Source organism: Camarhynchus parvulus, chromosome 21 (genome assembly GCF_901933205.1).
Source record: "Camarhynchus parvulus chromosome 21, STF_HiC, whole genome shotgun sequence".
Classification (NCBI taxonomy): domain Eukaryota; kingdom Metazoa; phylum Chordata; class Aves; order Passeriformes; family Thraupidae; genus Camarhynchus; species Camarhynchus parvulus.
This window is the reverse complement of record NC_044591.1, coordinates 2,861,721-2,882,868: the sequence shown is the minus strand read 5'-3', so window position 1 is coordinate 2,882,868 and position 21,148 is coordinate 2,861,721. Positions and strand designations below refer to the sequence as shown.

At 43.7% G+C, this 21,148-nt stretch overlaps 2 protein-coding genes across 5 annotated transcripts in view; one reads left to right on the top strand and one right to left on the bottom strand.

The window, feature by feature from the left end:
* Nucleotides 1-274: 274 nt before the first annotated feature.
* UBIAD1 (UbiA prenyltransferase domain containing 1) lies at nucleotides 275-4,145 on the bottom strand. 2 transcript variants are annotated; one of them, XM_030964013.1, is made up of 3 exons: nucleotides 3,957-4,145; nucleotides 3,245-3,791; nucleotides 275-1,903 (listed from the first exon to the last, which is right to left on the bottom strand). In XM_030964013.1, the coding sequence occupies exons 2-3, from the start codon at nucleotides 3,759-3,761 to the stop codon at nucleotides 1,416-1,418; spliced, it is 1,005 nt and encodes a 334-aa protein (XP_030819873.1). In that variant the 5' UTR covers nucleotides 3,762-3,791; nucleotides 3,957-4,145; the 3' UTR covers nucleotides 275-1,415. The 2 variants fall into 2 exon arrangements, with proteins under 2 accessions (XP_030819873.1, XP_030819872.1); XM_030964012.1 differs by having other exon boundaries at nucleotides 4,036-4,137.
* A 994-nt stretch (nucleotides 4,146-5,139) lies between these two features.
* Nucleotides 5,140-21,148, top strand: part of MTOR (mechanistic target of rapamycin kinase) — a 70,204-nt gene continuing 54,195 nt past the window's right edge. Inside the window, exons 1-22 of one of the 3 annotated variants that reach the window (XM_030963707.1) lie at nucleotides 5,140-5,176; nucleotides 6,222-6,385; nucleotides 6,750-6,858; nucleotides 8,142-8,374; nucleotides 8,723-8,923; nucleotides 9,648-9,782; nucleotides 10,206-10,481; nucleotides 10,806-10,914; nucleotides 11,717-11,903; nucleotides 12,086-12,214; nucleotides 13,016-13,260; nucleotides 13,978-14,193; nucleotides 14,822-15,027; nucleotides 15,534-15,656; nucleotides 16,000-16,089; nucleotides 16,176-16,268; nucleotides 16,761-16,895; nucleotides 17,225-17,354; nucleotides 17,550-17,800; nucleotides 18,631-18,672; nucleotides 19,759-19,845; nucleotides 20,407-20,574. In XM_030963707.1, the coding sequence (XP_030819567.1) occupies nucleotides 6,266-6,385; nucleotides 6,750-6,858; nucleotides 8,142-8,374; nucleotides 8,723-8,923; nucleotides 9,648-9,782; nucleotides 10,206-10,481; nucleotides 10,806-10,914; nucleotides 11,717-11,903; nucleotides 12,086-12,214; nucleotides 13,016-13,260; nucleotides 13,978-14,193; nucleotides 14,822-15,027; nucleotides 15,534-15,656; nucleotides 16,000-16,089; nucleotides 16,176-16,268; nucleotides 16,761-16,895; nucleotides 17,225-17,354; nucleotides 17,550-17,800; nucleotides 18,631-18,672; nucleotides 19,759-19,845; nucleotides 20,407-20,574 (3,285 nt within the window). In that variant the 5' untranslated portion in view covers nucleotides 5,140-5,176; nucleotides 6,222-6,265. Of the gene's footprint in view, nucleotides 5,565-6,221; nucleotides 6,386-6,749; nucleotides 6,859-8,141; nucleotides 8,375-8,722; nucleotides 8,924-9,647; nucleotides 9,783-10,205; nucleotides 10,482-10,805; nucleotides 10,915-11,716; nucleotides 11,904-12,085; nucleotides 12,215-13,015; nucleotides 13,261-13,977; nucleotides 14,194-14,821; nucleotides 15,028-15,533; nucleotides 15,657-15,999; nucleotides 16,090-16,175; nucleotides 16,269-16,760; nucleotides 16,896-17,224; nucleotides 17,355-17,549; nucleotides 17,801-18,630; nucleotides 18,673-19,758; nucleotides 19,846-20,406; nucleotides 20,575-21,148 lie in introns of all 3 variants that reach the window. The other 2 variants (XM_030963708.1, XM_030963709.1) reach the window with 2 other exon arrangements.

The following is a 21,148-nucleotide window of genomic DNA, read 5'->3' as shown; positions in this document are numbered from 1 at the left end:
GAAGAGAATTCAGTTGCCACTAAGTAATATGGTATGGATCAAATCCAGCTTTGCACTGGAAGGCACATATTTTCCCCATTGTGTTTGGCGTGTTTTTCACACAGCTGCATAGCTGCTGAAACAATCAACTCTCCAAAGGGCCACATGAACAGCAAGTGGCAAGAACTGCAGGAGAAAACAAAGCAATGCTGTAAGGTATAGAGTGGGGAACTTCCCTGCAGAGATCACTTAACTGTGATTCAGTGACACAAATTCTGGACTCCATTAGGAAAAATCTTGTTAACAAAATTGGTTTATTCCAGTTTCCAGTCCTAATTTTTATGCAGAGCCAATGCAATAATCCAGACTTGTTTTCTTCTAATACTTTATCTTTCTTCTTTGGTGAACTGGGCTTCTTATAATAAGACATTTCACTATAATACTGTGAATAATACTCTAAATAAACAGAGAAAAACAAATTGAAAAAAACTCACCTTTTTTAAAATCAAGAATTTGTTTTCCACCTATGTATCCATTAATCCATAGCTATTCAGAGAAATTTGGCACTCTGTCAGCTCCCCCAAACTCAAAAACTGTCATTTCAGAAAGTAAATTCTATGCAAATGCAAAAATGGAAACAATTTGTTTTGCTACCCATTAAGGGCTTTCCAGCTGCACAGTTTGCATTTACAGCTTCAGCTTTTGTGGCAGAATACAGATTTACTGGTTTTGGCCTAAAGTTTGTGCAGTGGGCTATTCATGCTCCATTTTAGCACCACAACCCACAGAGATCTGTAACTTTGAAATTTCTAGACTATATGGGACAAGCAGAAGCAGTTCATGAATCAATATCTAGTGCATTTCAGGGGGCTTGGAAATAAAAGCTCAAAATTTGGCTACGAAAAGCAAAACAAAAATGAAAACATACTACAGATGAAGATGAAATACACTTACAAGACAGTGAATTAATGGCACCTACGTTGTGATACTAAACATTTGGCAGTGTTTTCTGATTCCCATATGGGAGCCACTGGACTCCTTCACCACTATAAGAAAAGAAGTGATAAGAAGAATCATTGTGCTTGTGAAGTGAATGGAGAGCGTGATTTGAGGCTCTATCTTTCATTGAACTGACAGTGAAAAAATTAGGTAGCAGAAGGATGAGGTTCTTTAAACATTTCCTTGACCTTATGTCACCTTGTTCCTTAATGCAAAGCCACACAGTTCTCCCCTTCTGAAGAACTGATAAATCACTTTTTTGAAAGTATAAGCTGTGTTGTATAAGCTATCCAAGACCAGAAATCGTAACATTCACTATCAACAGTGCAAGGTGGTCTTTCCATTCTTCTCACTGTCCATAATGGGCCATTTATTCATAACATCCACTGTTAATTGGCATGAAGAGTGAATTATGAGGCCTGACCCTACAGCTCCTTTCACAGTTTGGGTAGAGCACCAGCTGGTGCCAATGTAATGCCAAAAACATAGAAAAGCCCCAGCAGCAGATTGAGTTTGGCTGTCCTCTGAGGAATTTTGTTGAAGTTCTGACTCCGGAACTGTCTCTCCAGTGAAAATGCCATGGGGATGGTGAGCAGGGGCAGTGCCATGCTGATGGTGTAGCGTGTGGCCAGCACACAGAAAATCAGGTAGGGCAGGAAGAGCAGCACAGTGTAGAGCATGTAGGAGAAGGTGGGGCCAATGAGGATGGCCAAGGTGACAATTCCAGCCTGCCGGTCTGACTCCATGTCCCGGGTGTTGTTGCTGTGCAGGATGGCCTCAGTGCTGAGGGCCAGAGGGACAGCATAGAGCAGGGGGGTCAGGGACAGGTAACCAACCTGCACTGCATGGGCAAACACCACAGCCAGGGGCCCAAAGGTGATCAGGATCACCACATCGCCAAGGGCAACATATTTAAATCCAATTCCTGTGGCAAGACACAAGAATAAAATCAAGCGTTATTAAAGAATTCAAATGATAGAAGAGAATGGAGACATAACAGTTCAGCCTTTCCCACAGGAATACTACAAAACAACCAAAGCACATGCAGCTATGAACAAGAAACATGTTATTTCTGTCTTCTTTTTTAAGATAAGAATTTCTCCAGACAAATAACGTAACAAAAACTAAGGGCCAATTTGGCATTCACACTCTGTGAAAAATCCCTTCACCCAGGGTTTTTCTCCTGGGAAGCTGAGAGGCCTCAGAGAAAAAGGAAAATAATTCTTATTTCATTTGATTCTCCTGTGTGGAATGTGTTTGGAGATTGTTTGATTGGATTCTTGTGTGAGTTGTTTGGCCAATTATGGCCAAGCTGTGTCAGGACCCTGGAAAGAGTCATGAGTTTCCATTATTATCTTTTTAGCATTCAGTAAGTATCCTTATTTAGGAAGAACCTTAAAGTATCCTTTCTGTATTCTTTAGTATGATATAGTATTATAAAGTAATAAATTAGCCTTCTGAGAACACAGAGTCAGATTCGTAATTCCTGTCTTCTTCTGGGTTTCCCAACAAATAGACCAGGTTTTAATACCCACCTAGAAATACTTGTCTCTGCAAAAACCTATAGAAATAAGGTACTTTGCAGTGTGATCATGCATACTAGAACCTGATCCTGAAGAAATACAGAAAATGCTCAGAACGAAATGCAAAACTGGCAAGATGCTTTCAGGAAACACACAAAACTGGAAGTCTGACAATTAGAAACTAAGTTGCTTTTTCTTCTCCTACTAATGATGTTTGTATCTATCCAACACAGGAAAACACTAAAATATCCTTGTCTTATTAAGAAGAATCACAAACTGTACTATAAAGCATTCACAGTGAAGCTCCATCTAAAGAATAACAATGGAACATTCCAAAGCAAAGTAACATTCCCACCAAAGGAAAGAAAATGTGCCATTAGCAACACTGCTAAAGGACATGAGATAAACTTCATAAAAAGATATGAGATAAACTTCACAAAAAGGATAAAGAATATGAGATAAACTTCACAAAAAGATTCAGCAACTGTTCTGGTAAGCATCTAAAGCCATACATGTAAACAACAATGCCTCAACACCACTATCCAACTGAAGATCTTAGTATGACTCTTCCCACAGCATGCAACTGCAAAGAATACAAGTTTACATGCCAGTACTTCAGGAAATACCACAAATATTTTATTGCAGTGCACTAGATAGATCACGTGTGTCTTCTAGAAACCTCTTGACAATTCAGCTGATTCTGTCACTTCTACATTCAGATTCACAAGGGATGCAGCACTCACCTCCGGTATAAAGGAAGGAGCTGGAAAGTCCTCCAAAGTAAATCAGGGCCAGATGCTCCAGCTTCAGCGTCGAGACCGCGTAGAGCCCAGCAGCACAGATACAGCCCACGGTGTAGAGAAAGACTCCAAACCGGACTACATCCTGCGGCTCCAAAATCTGGTCCACCAATGTCCTGTCATCACTCTTCTTGTGATCGATGCCTTTGGAAAAGTCATAGTACGTATTCACCAAGTTGCCGGCCCCGTGCACAGCCAGGACGGTCACGGCGCTTCCCAGCAGCAGCCCCGGGTCCAGCGTTCCCTCAGCGCGGTACGCCAGGGCGCTGCCCAGCGCCACAGGGGTGAGCGAGGCGCTGAAGCTCCAGGGTCGGAGCGCCAGCACATAGGCCGCACACTTGTGTCTCCAGCCGCCGCCGGCGGCCCCCTCAGCGCCCGCCAAGGCCGCGCCGCCGCTCTCGCTCCCGCGGGGGCTCTCGGCGCTGATACTGATCTTCTGCACCAGCTCTGCTGGTCCCATGCTCGCCCCGCCGTCTCGCAGCAGCAGCACCTAGAAGGGGAAGGGCCGCGCGTTAGCGGGGCCCGGGGAGAGCGGGGGGCGCCGCCGCTATGGCGGCCTGAGGGAGATGGCAGGGCGCCGCCATTACCCGCCCTGCGAGACCGCCAGCCTGCCCGGCCTCGCCACCCCCGCGGCCCTGTGCGAAGAGTTCCGCACCTGCCGGCACCGCCCGGAGGACAATTTAAAAGGAAAATGAAGCGGCCCACGGCGTCATGCACGGCGGCGAGGGGCTCACCCCGCAGCACACGGCAGCACCACGATTCATGTCAGAGCCGGCACGGAGCGCCCGAAGCCTGGCGCAGACACAGCCGCCTTGGCCGCTGGCACGGGCACGGCCGGACATATTTCAGCGGAGCACAGGGGGACGGCAGCGCCCCGCTCTCTCTGCGCATGCGCACGGCGCACTCAGGGCTCACACCCTCAGCGCGGCTCGCGCTGGGAAGGACCTTAAAGCCTTAAATCTCATCTCGTGTCAGCTCCTGCCATGGCAGGAACACCTTCCGCTGGCCCAGGTTGTTCCAGGCCCTATCCTACACGGCCTTGGACACTTGACACCTAAAGCTTCTCTGGGCAACTTATGTCAGAACCTCCCCAAACATTTTCCTAACATCTAAACTAAATTTCTTCTCTTCTAGTCGGAACCCATTCCCCCTTCTTCCTGGTTCAGGGTCCCTCCTTGCATGCCCCTCCACATACTGAAAGGCTGCTCTGAGATCTCCACATAACCTTCTCTCCTTCCACAACAGCACCACACAGCTCGGTGTCACTTGCTGAGGGTGCCTCAATTCCATTGTCGCCGACGAAGTTGGTGAATACTATCAGCCCCAGTACCACCCCTGAGGGAAACCACTGGTCTCGACGCGGAGAATGCGCCGCTGACCGCAACTCTCTATGTGCGGCTATCCAGCCAGTTCTTTATCCAACGAATGGTCTATCCATCAAATCCATGTGTCTCCAGTTTAGAGACCAGGATGTCATGCGGAACAATGCTAAGCGCTTCACACAAGCCCAAGCAGATGATGCCGCTTGTTCTACCCTATAGCCATGCTGCAGCCCGGCCACAGCCGGCACTTCACGGAAGGGCGGAAGCCGGCATCGGGTGGGCGGGCCTACTGTGTAAATCCAACCATTCTATTGGTTAGATACAGTGCCACTCAGCCACTACTGCCTTGATGATTGGTCAAAAAGCGACTGTCCTTGCGGTTTCTTGGGGAAGGGGCGGAGCTTCGAGCACTTCTTCCCCCTTTCCCTTTTCCTATTGGTTAGATATGATGCCGATCATGGCGTTCCCGGGATCCTATTGGCCAGTCGCGACTCGCCGGCGCTGCAGGCGCGGCGGCGGGGCCCGGGGCCCGGAGTAGGGGAGGCGGCGGCGGGTGAGTGAGAGCGGCGGTGCCTCTCATCATCATCGGCTCCCCTTCCCCTCACCTCCCGCTTCCTGCCCGGGCCGCCCTGCCCGAGCTCCCGGCCCCGCGGCCCCGCCGGCCGTGCCCGCCTTGCCCCGCCTCACCCCTCCCTCACGCTCGGCCTGCGGGGCTCCCCCCGCACTCGGGCCTGTCGCGTCCCGCCCGCTGCGCTCTGTGGCCCTGCGGGAATCCCAGGAGCTGCCCCCGGGCTGGGTGGATGGGCAGCAGCACCCCCCAGCTGCTCTTTGATCCGGGGAGCCTCTGCTGGGCTCCTGCCAGCAGCCACCTCGCCTATGGTCCCGCTGGATGGCTGTGACCGCGTGTGGAATATTTGGGGAGAAGCAGTTGAAGTTCTGGTGTTAGTGCTTGGTTTGGTCTTACACAATCTGAATATCGGGGGGAGGGGGGGAGTGTCAAGCATCTGAAATATTTTTGACATAAAGAAAGGCTCCTGAGAAAGTTTGTTTATGTGTTATGCTAGGAAACCCCGTGTTGCAATGATTGGCGTTGCTATAACTGGACTTCCCATCTCTAAATATCTGCTGGAGGATGTAACACTTGCCAGTGCTGAGTCTTCCTTGTGTTGGTGTAACACTGAGGTTTCTGTGAAGAAACTTGGATGAAAGTGTTCAGGGAGGGCATATGATAGTGATATAATCCTGGGAATGGTTGTGCTTACTTATTATAGGTGATTGCAAACCCTAGTTTCACCCTGCTGGTTTTCAACTGTTGCATTACCCTTGATTTAGGATTAGATCACCCTAGGGGACCTGGCCTACTGTGCTGTATTTTGGTATTTGAGGAGCTAGAGAGCAAATAGGCTGGGGGTCCTGATATGGGGTGATACAGTTTTATCATGGAGTGTAATGCCTAAGGAATACAGTCATTATTTGTAATTTTATAGTCTACCAACACAGCATCTTTATGGGTATTTTGAGAACAGTCAGGTGGGACAGCCTTAAGAAAGAAGCTCGGGGTTTTCAATTCAAGCAGTAAAAGATGTGTCTCTCTGAAGAATTTACAGGACTTGATGCCCCTGAGCCCCAGCACAGTGCCACCATGTCGGGTACTGTGTCCATTCTCCAACAATTTGCCAATGGCTTGAAGAGTCGCAGCGAAGAGACAAGGGCCAAAGCTGCCAAGGACTTGCAGCATTATGTCACCATGGAGCTGCGTGAGGTGAGTGCTACCAATGGAATTATTTATCCTTGTGTAGGGTAATGGGCTGGGTGCCTTGGCAATGGAGATTTTTGGAATATGGAAGCTGGTCTTAGGGAGGAGATGGGGCCCAGCAGAGAGCTTATCTTTGCCCCCTGGCATGGAGGAGAGGTCAGCAAGTTGGTGACACAAACGGGTAGTCAAGTACCAGAATAAATAAACTTGCTGCGTATAGGTCACAAATAAGAGAAACTATTTTGAGCTTGTAATGTATGGTTGGTTTCATTTCTTTCTGTTTAAGTGGCATAAGAAGCGTTGTCTTTATGGAGGTTTTGGAGCAGGAGGGAGAATGCTGAAAGCTGATTTGAACTTTTTGCTTTTACAGATGAGTCAGGAAGAATCTACCAGGTTTTATGATCAGCTGAACCATCACATATTTGAGCTGGTCTCTAGCTCTGATGCAAATGAAAGGAAGGGTGGCATTCTGGCTATAGGTAAGTGAAAGTGCATGATGCTTCTGCTGAGTTTTCTCTTCATGCAACTATCTTTAGGGACAGATTTTCAAAAGGAATGAGCTTTTATAGTTGGGGCCTGATGTCTAACAGCTCAGGATACTGGGTGTGTTCTAGTTGCTGGCTCTGAAAATCTGCATGAAGTGTCAGCATGGGAGCTACTGAGAGTGGCTGAGAACCTGGTTCTTAATGGGCCCTGAGCTCTTCTGGGAGTTGAGCATCAAATGTGAATGCTGAGCACATGAAAATTCTGTTTTGGAGCTCAGCTGAGAATACTTTGTGCTTTATATGTTTTAGGGTAGGCTGACTTTCTCAACTCTCTTCCATCTGGAGAGATTCTTATTATTTAAATTTACCTGGCTCCATAACAGCAACTTCCATCCCCAAGAGGAGCTCACAGAGCTTCTGCTTTGATTCTGATCAGCCTCTCCATTAGTGGCTCTGGCTGTGTGCTCCCTGAGGTTGCAGAGCTGCCTGAATCCCCACTCTTGGGGAAGTCAGCTTGCATAAATACTTTGCCTTCCAGACACATAGCCTGTATTGTAGCAGTTACTTCTTAAATAGCCAAAGAGATGTTTATGGTTTAGGCTCATAGACATAAAAATCATCCAGTCCCAATGTGTTTGAAGGCAGTGTAAATCCCTTAGAGAATTCTTTATTGATAACATCAGGTCTTAAGCTGACAGTATCACATTCAAGTTATTTTGTGAATTTAGTGATGTTGAAAGGTGCCAGCTTGACCACCCTGGACACTTTATCTACAAAACAAGTACAACCCAGGCACTGTCAATGACAGCTTCTGCCATGCTGGTGTCTGATGAATTGCCTCCACCCTTGCCTGGAGAGACTGTCTCTAGGACTGAGGAGGAGAGCATTTCCTTGGGCTGTTTAGTCTTTGACTTTTCTTGTGAGGTGGACTAGCTACAATAGTTGCATGCAGATGGATGTCTTTCTCTCAGGAATGAGTCTGTGATCTCAGGGTGAATTATTTTTTTCCTCTTCTAAAACTAAAAATGGGGAAAATTTATGAGGCTAATAGACACATTTTTCCACTCACTTAAACAGTTCAGGCTCAAAAGAATGGTGGCCCTTTCTTGTGCTTGATTTTATTTTTCTTGTGGATTTGTCGTTTAGGGGGGGTTAATGGGAATCTTTAAGGAACGTGTAGGGAATACTAGCTGCCATCCAGAATACTGTCTGCCTCACTGACTCTTGGGGAGAACTGCAGCACATGAAAACTGCAGCATTGCTCCCTTTCTCTGCAGCAAGTCTTATCGGTGTTGAAGGAGGTAATGCCACCCGTATCGGCAGGTTTGCCAACTACCTGAGGAACCTCTTGCCATCCAATGACCCTGTTGTAATGGAGATGGCTTCCAAGGCTATTGGGAGGCTTGCAATGGCTGGTGACACCTTCACAGCTGAGTATGTGGAGTTTGAGGTGAAACGAGCTCTGGAGTGGCTGGGAGCTGACAGGAATGAAGGTCGTAGACATGCAGCTGTAAGTGATGCCTTTTTTGTTGTCATGAAATAGTTGGGATTAGTGAACAGTGGTAGGAAATATGCACAGAAATCTGCAGAAAAGCTTTGGTCAGGGTGGGAATGGTTGCCAGTCCATGTCTGAGAGTCTGCAATGCCCTCCTGGCAGACAGAGTGCTGCTTCATTGCTTCTCCATTAGCCCAGTGACTAATGAAGACAAAGACACTGTTATGCTAGGAATTGTCAGAGTGTGGGGATGGAAAAGCTCACAGACATCCACAGTCTAAACAAATGGTACTGCACTGTAAAAGTTATGAGGTTTGTCTCTGTGTGCTCATCTTTCAGATCGTTACTGTTTCCCTCCTGCAGGTCCTTGTCTTGCGGGAGCTGGCAATCAGTGTGCCTACCTTCTTCTTCCAACAAGTGCAGCCATTCTTTGACAATATATTTGTGGCTGTGTGGGATCCCAAGCAGGCCATCCGAGAGGGAGCTGTCTCTGCCTTAAGAGCCTGCCTTATCCTTACCACACAACGGGAGCCAAAAGAGATGCAGAAACCCCAGTGGTACAGAGTAAGACAATAACTTTGTTTTGAAGCAGGCCCTAATAATGCAATACAGATGTTGAAGTGCCAGTTTTCAGAAGAGCTGGCTAAGCTAAGAACCTGTCACCTTTGTCAGTTAAAAAACTGCCTCTCCTTGAAAGAGTTGAAAATATAATGGTTTCCAAAGTGAGTAGCTCCTTTAGCTTGCTGCTGCAAAAATAAGCAAGATTTAACTGCTTCAAGATTACATTGCTCTATCTGCGTCTCATCTTCAGCTGTTGAACTTGACCTAGTTTTATAGCCATGCAATTATCTAGTGTCATCTCTTACTAACAGAGGGTTTTATTAGTGTAGATAAAACATAAGTGTGAAAGATAAGAATTCTTTTGTCTGAACCTTTGCTTTGCTGCCATTGTCGCATGAATTCAAGCTTGGTGATATCAAGTAAGTTTTAGGCAGTGCAGTCAAATGTTATGAATTTGGATTTCTTGTAATCAAGTAAGTGCTGCAGATAGTGATGAAGCTGATACCATGCTGTTTGATTAGTGCTGCTGAAAATGCTCTGCAGCAGAGTCCACAACTTTTGGGTGAATCAGAATTTTATTGCATTATACTTCTTTTATTACTCAAATGAGGTTTGTGGCTACTCTTGGAAAATTCAGAATGTCACTAACTCTTGACAGACAGTACTACTTCATTTCCACAGACTTTGTTTCTGCATTGTCACTGAGATTTTTTTCTTTTCCCCCAAGCATACATATGAAGAGGCTGAGAAGGGCTTTGATGAGACTTTGGCCAAAGAGAAAGGAATGAATCGTGATGACCGAATCCACGGTGCCTTACTGATCCTCAATGAGCTAGTGAGAATCAGCAGTATGGAGGGAGAGGTGAGCAAAGGAGCAAGGGGGTGATTATGGGCATTGATTGAGAGTGTATAGCAACTCTGAAGGCTGTGCAAATATCCCATAGTGGTGCAGTGGGGTTGTTGGGTGGAAAACTCATCTGAACATGGAGTCGAGCATTAAAGTGTGTTAGAGAAATAAAAGGGACAAGTTTGGGCTGAGGAGGTAATAAGCTCCAATGGAAAGTCTATTAACTTGATTAAATACAATGAAAAATATTTTTTCTATGTAATGAGGATTCTCTTACATGTTAGGTACTCGAATATTTTTGCTGGATTTTACTCAGTTGTTATTTTACAGCCATTTAAATATTGATTATACAGAATGCTATTCAGGAGATTTGGGTAATACTGTACTGAGAGTATCTTAGTTACTTTTTACTTTTTAATGTTTCTCTACTTTGTCCAGCGCCTTAGAGAGGAGATGGAAGAGATCACTCAGCAGCAGCTTGTGCATGACAAGTACTGCAAGGACCTGATGGGCTTCAGTACCAAGCCTCGCCACATCACTCCCTTCACAAGCTTTCAGTCTCTTCAGCCCTCTCAGTCAAATGCTTTGGCTGGTCTCCTGGGTTACAGTGCTCACCAAGGAATTATGGGTTTTGCAACCTCACCTGTCCCAGTAAAATCTACGTTGGTAGAAAGTCGATGCTGCAGGGATTTAATGGAAGAGAAATTTGATCAAGTATGTATTTGTTCTTCGGCTTGTCTCTCAACATTCTCAACATCTGTTCTTGCAGAGGAATTGTACTCTGTGTTTTATTTAGCAGGCAATACCAGCTAGTATTGAACCGAACCTTCAAAACTCAACATTTACATGTATTGTGGCTTTGTCACTGTCTGTCTTGGGGCAAATGATTTATTTCCTTTGGAAGCAGTCTTGATTATCCTTTCCTTTGAGGGACTCTGAAACCAAATGTCAGTAGAACGCCTAAAAGCACATAGGTAATAAACATTTGTGTGTTACTGCCAATGGCCATCCTCTAAAGCCTAATCTATTTCCTTCCAGGTCTGCCAGTGGGTTCTCAAGTGCAGAACCAGCAAAAATTCTTTGATCCAGATGACAGTTCTCAATCTGCTACCACGACTGGCCGCTTTCCGTCCCTCAGCGTTCACAGGTGACAAGACAAATGCTTGGATGTTAGAAATGTTGCTGAATTTGGGCTGGAAGTTACCCAGATCTCTTTGGTCCAGATGAACTTGTGCAGCACACCAAATGTGGTGCTTGTCTGATGAGCACATTCCTCTGTGGGGAAGACAGTCTTTTGTTCTGAATAAGTGTGACTTGATAGCTGATGCCAAAATATTGCTCTGATGAAGAAAATAGATTGAAATCTATTTTCAGAATTTAGTGATCAATACCATAAAACATAAAAACCTCCTTTTTCTGTCTTCTCCTCAATATGTCAGACTTAAAGGAGAATTCTCTCATGCTCTGACTCAGTATATGCCAAATATTATTAGAGTTCTCTTCCTTTTTCTCTGTTGCATGTGCTAGGAAATACCTGCCAGCTTTAAAGTGGTTTAGTTGATTTATTAAGCAAGTTTAGGAGAGTATCACAGTTGGAGGCAAGTCACCAAGCTGCTCTTAGTGAGTTGGAACAATTTTTGCCTTAATTATTCCAAATTTCCAATCAGTCACTATGAAACCAAGATGCTTGGATCTTATATGTGTATAAAACCTGTTGCAGTGTTTTATAGCTCTTTTATTCTGGCGATTTTTCTTTTTAAAAACAAAGCCTTCTGTAGTATGAAATGTTTATTATATGGTGACATGTTTGCCACTGGTCATATCAGCAAATTTAATATTACTGTGTCCGTTTTCTAGTTTTACACTTGTAAAGATTTAGTTGGAAATGTTATGCAGCTGTATAAACCTAAATGAATTCTAATATCTGTATTGTTTTCTCTTGTGGGCAGCTGATCAGTATCTTCCAGACACCATGAATCATGTTCTCAGTTGTGTGAAAAAGGAGAAGGAGCGAACAGCAGCCTTCCAGGCCTTGGGTTTGCTTTCTGTGGCAGTGAGGTCTGAGTTTCAAGCTTACCTACCAAAAGTCCTTGAAATCATAAAAGCAGCTCTTCCCCCAAAGGACTTTGCCCACAAGTAAGTATGTGAAAGTTAGAGGAAGAAATGGAAACACTTGCTCTTTATATAATTTTTGTAATATGGATCAAATTTTTATATTAAAATCAGAAGTGTTTCTGTAAGACTGATAACACAGAAGGAGGATGAGGAAAGATATTTGAAAAATAGCAGCTCCTTGTAATTTTGTGATCCTTTTCCAGGAGACAGAAGTCTGTGCAGGTTGATGCCACAGTCTTCACCTGCATTAGTATGCTGGCACGAGCCATGGGACCCAGTATCCAGCAGGACATCAAAGAGCTTTTGGAGCCTATGCTGGCTGTGGGCCTGAGGTAAGCATAAATCTGGTTTGCTGATTGCTGCAGGATGGCACTGTCAGCCATACAGAGTGAGATCTTAAAAGTTTTCAGATTGATAAGGAAGATTATTGCTTTTAAGTAGACATAAGTGATCTTTCAGAAGATCACTATAGCTGTCTTAGAAGAATGGTATGTTTTAACTGTTAATGTGTCTGTTATTTAAGAGAATTCATATCTCAGTAAAGAAATTGTCTTGTAGAACAGCTAGTCCAAAAGTATTCTCTTTCATTTTCTACTATTCAAACACATTTGGCAGCAACCTGTGAAATTTCTGACAGCATCTGACAGCCAGCAGACTTGTGCCGTATCAAACTGGCAGAGGAGAGCTGAAGTGCTGAATATTTGCTCCTGGCTTCTTTCACCTTTGTAGCTGACAGTTCTTACTGGAGGAGCTAATTAAGTTGTTAGTATGGAAAGGTGTGGAAAAAGTTTTTGGGTAGCACAAGGCTGTTTAAATTATATTGTCATCTGGAAGTCAATTTACTTGTTTTTTTGTTTAAAAAACATAAGTGTAAGAAGTAATTTAGATTTGTAACAGTTTTCTAGCAACACTGGCTAATGTAGTGATGTGTGCAGCAGTCCTGGGACTTTGCTCACCCAGTTTATACAGTAAGGTCACCTCATGCCTCAGTCCACACAAGGATCCTGTGCTCTGCTTGCAGGTGTTGCTCTCATGTGCAATCTCTGATTGGCAAAGGCATAAATAAACAAAAAGGTGAAATATGCATATCATTGTTTCTTTTCTAATGATTTTTGCTTGCTTCTTGCCCTCAGCCCTGCTCTAACAGCTGTGCTGTACGACCTGAGCCGTCAGATCCCACAGCTGAAGAAGGATATCCAGGATGGGCTGCTGAAAATGCTCTCTCTTGTTCTGATGCACAAGCCTCTGAGACATCCAGGCATGCCAAAGGGCCTTGCCCACCAGCTGGCCTCCCCCAGTCTCACCAACATCCCAGAGGCCAGTGATGTGGGGAGCATCACCCTTGCCCTGCGCACGCTCGGTAGCTTTGAGTTTGAAGGTGAGAGGTATCGCCAGCCGGGGGCTGTACAAATCACAAACAGGACAGGACTGCTGGGAACGTGCCTTGAGCTGTTTTATTTTCCAGCATCAGTCTCATTACATGGTTATGACAATGGGATGATGCCACCAGCTCACATCCCAGGCAGCAGACCAAGAACTTAATGTTACAACTTACTTTAAAACTTTTTTGACCAATCACACAAAGCAAAAGCATATTGACAGTAGTTCTATCCAATCACTATTAGCACATGAACCTTTGGTTAAAACAATGCTTGCTTATTTCTAATACAATACCTGCTTGTAAACCTTAAAACACAATGCACAGAGCTTCATTATTAAGCTTAAAACCTCCTAATATCTCGCTAGATAAACTTTTCTGCAGCTTAAGGAGTTATTCTAGACAAATGTTATAACACAGACCATGTTCTATTTGTTCTTACTTTTCTACTTCTTACATAATTTTTCTGCTGACCAATCTTATGGCTACTGCTTAGCTCTAATCACAGTTCTGCTGTCTCTGAAGCCTGCTTTCCCAAAACCCTCTGATTTTATGGTGAAATAAGGAAGGAGGTGGCAAGGGCATATGGGATAGAAACAACTGGGACGTTGGAGTAGAGTACAAATAGCAGAAAAATTCTTTAAACTCCTGTTCTCTGGTAAAACTGGTAACTAAGGTGTAAACCTGTGTTTTAACCACCCATTTTTCTCTTTTCAGGCCACTCCCTGACTCAGTTCGTTCGGCATTGCGCCGATCACTTCCTGAACAGCGAGCACAAGGAGATCCGCATGGAAGCCGCCCGCACCTGCTCTCGCCTGCTCACACCCTCCATCCATCTCATCAGTGGCCATGCCCACGTGGTCAGTCAGACAGCAGTGCAGGTCGTGGCTGACGTCCTCAGCAAACTGCTTGTGGTGGGAATAACTGACCCAGGTTAGTGTGGGATTCAGAGAAAAGGGCTCTCCTACCACATGTTAATTTTATCATGTGAGCAGGTGATGATGTTATGAATACAAATAGAATTTGGAATAGAATTTGAACATATTTGCCACGGAACTTAATCTGTCACTCTTGGTAAATTAGAAAAATAAGTCTCCCATTTTCTTTTTCGACATCTTGATTTTTGAGGTAATAATAGAACAGTAGTGAAAAATGCTCCAGATGTGCCCTTGGTGATCCTTTGAAATAAGCAGAACACTGAGACTCCTTTTGCTGCTGTTCTGGGTCACAGCTTTAAATTTTGTAGTTTGGGAAGGAGTTGATCCCTCTTGTTGAAATTTTTTACTTGATTTTTTTTTTTCTTTCAGTTGAACTCATCTCAGGTTGCCACGTAGCGTCCAAAAGTGACACTTGCAGGTGCAAGGGATTGGCACTGTGCTGACTTGGTTATTGGGGCATGTTGAGCAGCACAAAGATGGCTGACCCATCGTGTTTTTTTGTGTGTGAAACACTGATATAGTGTCTTGCTCTAGGGAAGCTGTTGTGAAGAACTTTTGAGGAAAGGCCAAAAAAAGTGACAGGAATTTAGTGCATTTAAAGAGAAAATAATGTGTTCTTGCAGACCCTGATATACGTTTCTGCGTGTTGGCTTCTCTGGATGAGCGGTTTGATGCTCACCTTGCCCAGGCTGAAAACTTGCAAGCTCTGTTTGTGGCCCTGAATGATCAAGTGTTTGAAATCCGAGAGCTGGCCATCTGCACTGTGGGGCGTCTGAGCAGCATGAACCCTGCCTTTGTTATGCCTTTCCTTCGAAAGATGTTAATCCAGGTGAGGAGGAGGGATTCCTGCAGGGAAAACAGAGTCATTGATATTGAGACTAAGGTGGTGTTAAATAACTGGGCTATCTAGCTGTAAATGCATGGAGAGTGGGGGGAATCAATTTTGGAAAGCAGTTATTGCCCAGCTTAGTGGGTTTCAGCAGATCTTTCTCATGATCACTGGTTGGACTGAAGTTCTGTGGATGTATTAAAAGGGAAAGGAAGGACAGCAGTTGTTATTTCACCCCTAGTCATCATACCAGAGTGCTTTCCATCTCTGTTGAGGAGTAATGTTGTGTGGTGCTTTTGGGTGAATGCATGGTACCTCTTTGTAAACAGAGATTTTGGAGCCATCACTTTTATGCTAATTAATTTTAGCTTAATTTAGGATAAATGATAACAGCGTGAATCGTACAACAGCCTTTACAAGTACTGAGTTGTGACAGAAAGAAATGCAAAGAATTTTTACCTGCCTTTGTTTTTCTGGTTTGCTTGCTTGCATTTTCTCCTGTGCAGATTCTAACAGAGCTGGAACACAGTGGTGTTGGCAGAATCAAAGAGCAAAGTGCCAGGATGTTGGGTCACCTGGTTTCCAATGCTCCACGCCTCATCCGTCCCTACATGGAGCCTATCCTGAAGGTAGAGTCTCTACATTTCCTGGTGACTTTGGAGTGAAGTGACACAGCAAGTGGTAATGTGACCCTCAGGAGCTACAGTTCTTTTGCTTCATCATAGCAGGAAAGAAAACAAATGTACATCTACAAATCTACATCTAGAAATGGTGTAGATGTTACTCACAGGAAGGCACGTGGGTGACAGTTTAGCCCAATTTAATTCCAGATTTGCATAATGTTTATGACACCCAAGTTTCTTTTACTGTTGAAATTCTTACTATGATTGTGGGGTCAGGTGTAAACAAAAGGAAAGATAATTTTGAGTACTCTTTAAACATATTCTGATTTGTCCCACTGTCATCCACCAGGCACTGATTGTGAAACTGAAAGATCCTGATCCAGATCCCAATCCAGGTGTGATTAACAATGTCCTGGCTACGATAGGGGAGCTTGCACAGGTAGGGATATACTGAGATACCTCTTTGCCATGCTTGTTAAGGTTTTGGGAATGCTAGATGAAGGATGAATTTTTGTCTTTCAATAGGTCAGTGGGCTGGAGATGAGGAAGTGGGTGGATGAGCTCTTCATTATAATTATGGATATGCTACAGGACTCCTCCCTGCTGGCTAAAAGACAAGTAAGTGTTTACATCTGTGCTAAACTTGACCATAAATGTGACCATAGCTGTAACAAAATATCCACACATCCCATCATAGCTGCTAAAATGAAACTTTAAATCACTCAAGTCTCTAGTGGAGTTATAGTAATAGTACACAGGTGAGAGTTTACAGTGCCTGCTGTGACATAGTTCAGAGCTGTTAGAGGAAAAAACAAGAAGGAAAAGAAAGCTGTTTTTATTGGAAGTCTTGGACTCACTGAATTGAATGTTTATTTGAATTGTACCTCTGAGTGAGAGCAATTGTGACAGCCTGAGATACTGCTAATTGTTACTTTCTTTACTATTGCTTATAGAAAAACGTTCTTTATAGAGGCTTTCCAACCATGGACTGTGATTTGCAGTGTGATCCTTAGATGCTCAAAGAAACTTTACAGAAGTTGAATGACTGATGTATCAGAAGGCATAATAAATTCCCTGGTCAAAACTAATCTTTGGGCTTCATCTTTGCAGGTGGCTCTTTGGACACTGGGGCAGCTTGTGGCTAGCACTGGTTATGTTGTAGAACCGTACAGGAAATACCCAACTTTGCTGGAGGTGCTTCTGAACTTCCTGAAGACTGAGCAAAACCAGGGCACCCGCAGAGAGGTATGAACATGAAACTATCACACTAACTTAGCAAAGCTGTTTGGGAATAGAGAGGTGCCAAATAAATGTGCCTGCATAGATTTGAGGCAGGGAGGGGGGGAATGTTGTTCTGACTTAGCAAAATGCAATAAGCAGAAATAAGAGAGTGCATGTGTTAAGTTAATGAAATGGCTTCCGGAAGCTGGATGGAAAGCGCTGTTTTTTCCAGGCACTCACTTTCATTCCAATCTTCCCTCTTAAATCATCAGGATCTTTTCAAATATGGGGGTTGAGTGTTGTCTTTGGCCATAGTGATGCAGTTCTGGTGGATTTTCTTTGTGTCTTTTCAGGCTATTCGTGTCTTAGGGCTGCTGGGTGCTTTGGACCCTTACAAACACAAAGTGAACATTGGCATGATCGATCAATCACGAGATGCTTCAGCTGTTAGCCTCTCAGAGTCCAAATCCAGCCAGGATTCTTGTAAGCTAATCTCAATTTCTTTCAGATTGACAGCTTTATCATTTACAAACAGATCTTGACTGTTTTGTTGCCAGTTTGTCTCTTCTTCTTAAAGAATTGTTAGTGTACATGTTTTCAACTTACGCCTAGGTGTTCCTGAACCCATATTCAAGATCTTTTAATACCTAGCTCATGACACTGCCTTCTTTCTCCTAGCTGACTACAGCACCAGTGAGATGTTGGTGAACATGGGCAACCTCCCTCTGGATGAGTTCTATCCAGCTGTCTCTATGGTGGCACTGATGAGAATTTTCCGAGACCAATCCTTGTCCCAGCACCACACTATGGTAGTTCAGGCCATCACCTTTATTTTCAAATCTCTTGGACTGAAGTGTGTGCAGTTCCTGCCCCAGGTCATGCCAACATTCCTTAACGTGATCCGGGTGTGTGACGGTGCCATCCGAGAGGTGAGTGTGCCAGGGACCACTCCTGCCTGTTCCACTGTATGAAAATAAGAATCCATTTCCTTGGAGAGACTGTGGCTGGCTTTGGGCATTGCTGTGCTATGTGTTGATGCCAAGCACACTGCAGAATGCTTTTTCCCTTCTGTGAGCAATTACTGGAATGCCCAGTGCAAACAATTTCTCTGCTTTTTATTGAAACGGCTGCTTCTGAGCATAATCCTTGGAAGGCCAGTGTTTGATTCTGTGTTTTCACCAAGCTGTTCTTGTTCAGAAAAACACCTGTGCAGCTTCCAGATCTTTCAATGATCTGTGTTAATACTCTGTGGCAAACAGTGTTATTAAATAATAGGGGTAGATTCTTCAAATTTCTGATGCAGTCATTTACTTTGGCTCATCTCTGAGAAGGAAAAATCAATTTGAAACAGTCTGCTAACATTTAGAGCAACATGGGTGGTGATTCCACAGCAGTGCTTTCTCTTCCTTCCCACTTAATGTGCAGTTATAGAAGGAAATGAGAATTGTGTGAAGATGATGATGGGCTTAAGGTTCACCTAACCAGAGATGGCTGTTGTTTGCCAAGGCTCTTCTTCAGGCAGCCAAAAGCTCTGGGGTGTGAAGGGCAGTTTGCACTTGTTATTGCTGCTGTGTTTTATAGGTGCTCCCTTAGCAGAATCCCAGCTCTGCTATAGAACTGCTGTTTTCTCCCAGCCTGAACTACTACTGAGATTGTAAGGAAAACATCTCGTGTCTGGGTTGTCTGAGGTTCTAGACCTGACTGATCTAACTTGCTTGAAAGCTATGCACTTGTGCACACTCTGTTTAAAAATTTTCAGGTAAAAGAAGATGGTGAAAGTGTACTGGGGAGAAGAGCTGAGGTGGGTAAGCGTGACATAAAGCCTAAAAGAGGAAGGTCCTTGTCCTGTATGTAAGCATCCTCTCACTACACCAAAAAATAAGTGCAAAACAGGAGCTCAAAATTCATCTTTGGTAAATGTATGTGTACTTTCTGGCTAAACAAGCTGAGATTATTTCTTATTTAGTTCTCATGAAAGTGTTATCTCTTTTTATGAGCTCCATGTTGTATTTTGTGACTGTAGTCTTCAAAAACTGCATGAAGAAATGAAATTTAGTAGACAATAACTTATATTTTCCTATTTTTTGTAGAGAAAATAAGACTATCTACATCAAAGCGATTTAGCCCACGTGATTTCATACCAATTTAAAGAGTAAATTCATTGTCACAATTGGATGTTTAGGATTGTATTGTGGTGGAAGGAATTGCAAAACTGTCAAAGTGTATCCAAATAAAATTGTCTAAGTCAAAATTCTTCTTGGTGGTGAAGAATGAATGGTGTAATCAACCATCTTTTTAAAAAATGCAGTTTTTCTGGCAAGGACCTAACTGAGTTCCCCAGTAACTTTTCACCAATATATCTTGTGGGGGATGGGAAAAAGTACAGGAGTATCTTAAAATGTGTGTCAGTTTGGTTTTCAGGCAGGGGGAAAAGACTAGGGGCTAAATTTTTGGAAGCATCCTTCAAACATAAATTACAATGCACTGTAATTGAGGTGTCTGTTCTTGCAAGTCTGTTCTGACACTGTAGGTTTGCTGGGACTTTATAAACCCCTGTTTGTGTGCTTAACTGCCTGAGGCTTGGAGTTTGCAATTTTTTTTTAATGCAAGCTGGGGGGAAACCCAACCAATAAACCCAAAATCACTTTTCTTCCCACTGCCCTCTTAAAAATCAAAAATAAAAATTAATCCAAACCCCATAAAAACCCACAAAACCGAAACTGCTGAGCTGAAGCTGCCAAGAATTTAGCCCCAGATTTTGAGCACATGGGAGCTATGCATGCTATTTGTTTCATAAATGAGCTCGCAATTGCCTGTGAAACTCTTTACCCAGTGGCTTTGATATTTGGATAAGCTACACTGATTATTACATATTTCTTCCTTCCAGTTCCTGTTCCAGCAGCTAGGAATGTTGGTGTCCTTTGTGAGAAGTCATATTCGGCCCTATATGGATGAAATTGTCACCCTGATGAGAGTGAGTGATGAGTGATCTTTATGCCAGTAGTTTACTGTCACAGATAGGTGGACAGTCTTTTTCAAATAACTTATCAAAAGTATCAATTACTTTAGAAGTTGATACGAAATGTAGAGTTGCATGTATTTGAAGTAATAATTGTATTTTGAAATACCATTTATTTGAAGTTACAATATACATACATTATTGGTGGTAACTGAAGTAAGTGTAGCTTCAGGTTCTGATAGTGACTGCGTTTTTTCAGCACTTGGATTTTGTGCACTTAGTACTTTCAGAAACATGGTTTTAGCAAGAGATACCTGGAGTTCATAAATCGGTCATTTCACATAATTTTCACTAAATGTTTGCAAACTTGTACAAAAAGTCAGTTTTCCAGAGGTTGTTTTCAACAACTATAAATGTACTGGAAGTGCAGTGTTTTAAAACCAGAAAGTATAGTCCTTCCTTGCAATCTTGAATTTATCTACAGACTGTCTCCTACAGCTTGCTTTTCCTGTAATTGGTACAGCTCAGCTGAAGAACTGCTGGATTTTTTTTCCCTTTTTTTCCTTTCTTCTGTAGGACTTCTGGGTCATGAACAACTCCATACAGAGCACAATTATCCTACTGATTGAGCAGATTGTGGTAGCTCTAGGAGGTGAATTCAAGCTTTACCTGCCTCAGCTCATCCCTCACATGTTACGGGTCTTCATGCATGACAACAGTCAGGGTCGCATTGTGTCTGTGAAGGTGAGTGGGGCTGCAGTGACTGCTGTGCTGTGGGCACTGCCCAGGCAGGTGTGTTCCTTGGAGCCTGCCATGCTCAGCAGAGCTCCTTGCTTGTGTGTTGCACAATCAAATGGGACAGGTGCAGTTTGGCAGTGGCTTGGTGTGAAATGATGCAGACAGTTGTTTAAAGTGCAGGGTTGAAGAAACTTCTCACTCGATACTTATCGATGATATTTTTGTTTTCGACGACGGGGACAGAATGATGTATTTGATTCTGTTTTATTAGAAGGTTAATTAATTACTTTATTATATTACATCTAAACTGAATTTGCTAAGCACTTAACTCTGCACACAACAGAATTTTGTGACTGTCAGCCAACAGTCCTGACACACACACACACTTGGCCCTGATAGGCCAAGGAAACAAAACACCATCACTTCACTATCACTGTCTCCTTACTGTATTCTACTTTGGCACAACACAGACACAGCAAATGATAAGAATTGTTTTTCCTTTCACTGAGGTTCAGAGAATGTGAAACCCAGAAATATTCTTGGGAAGAATTGTGCCTTGCTTTTCTCTGTGAAGAGAAAT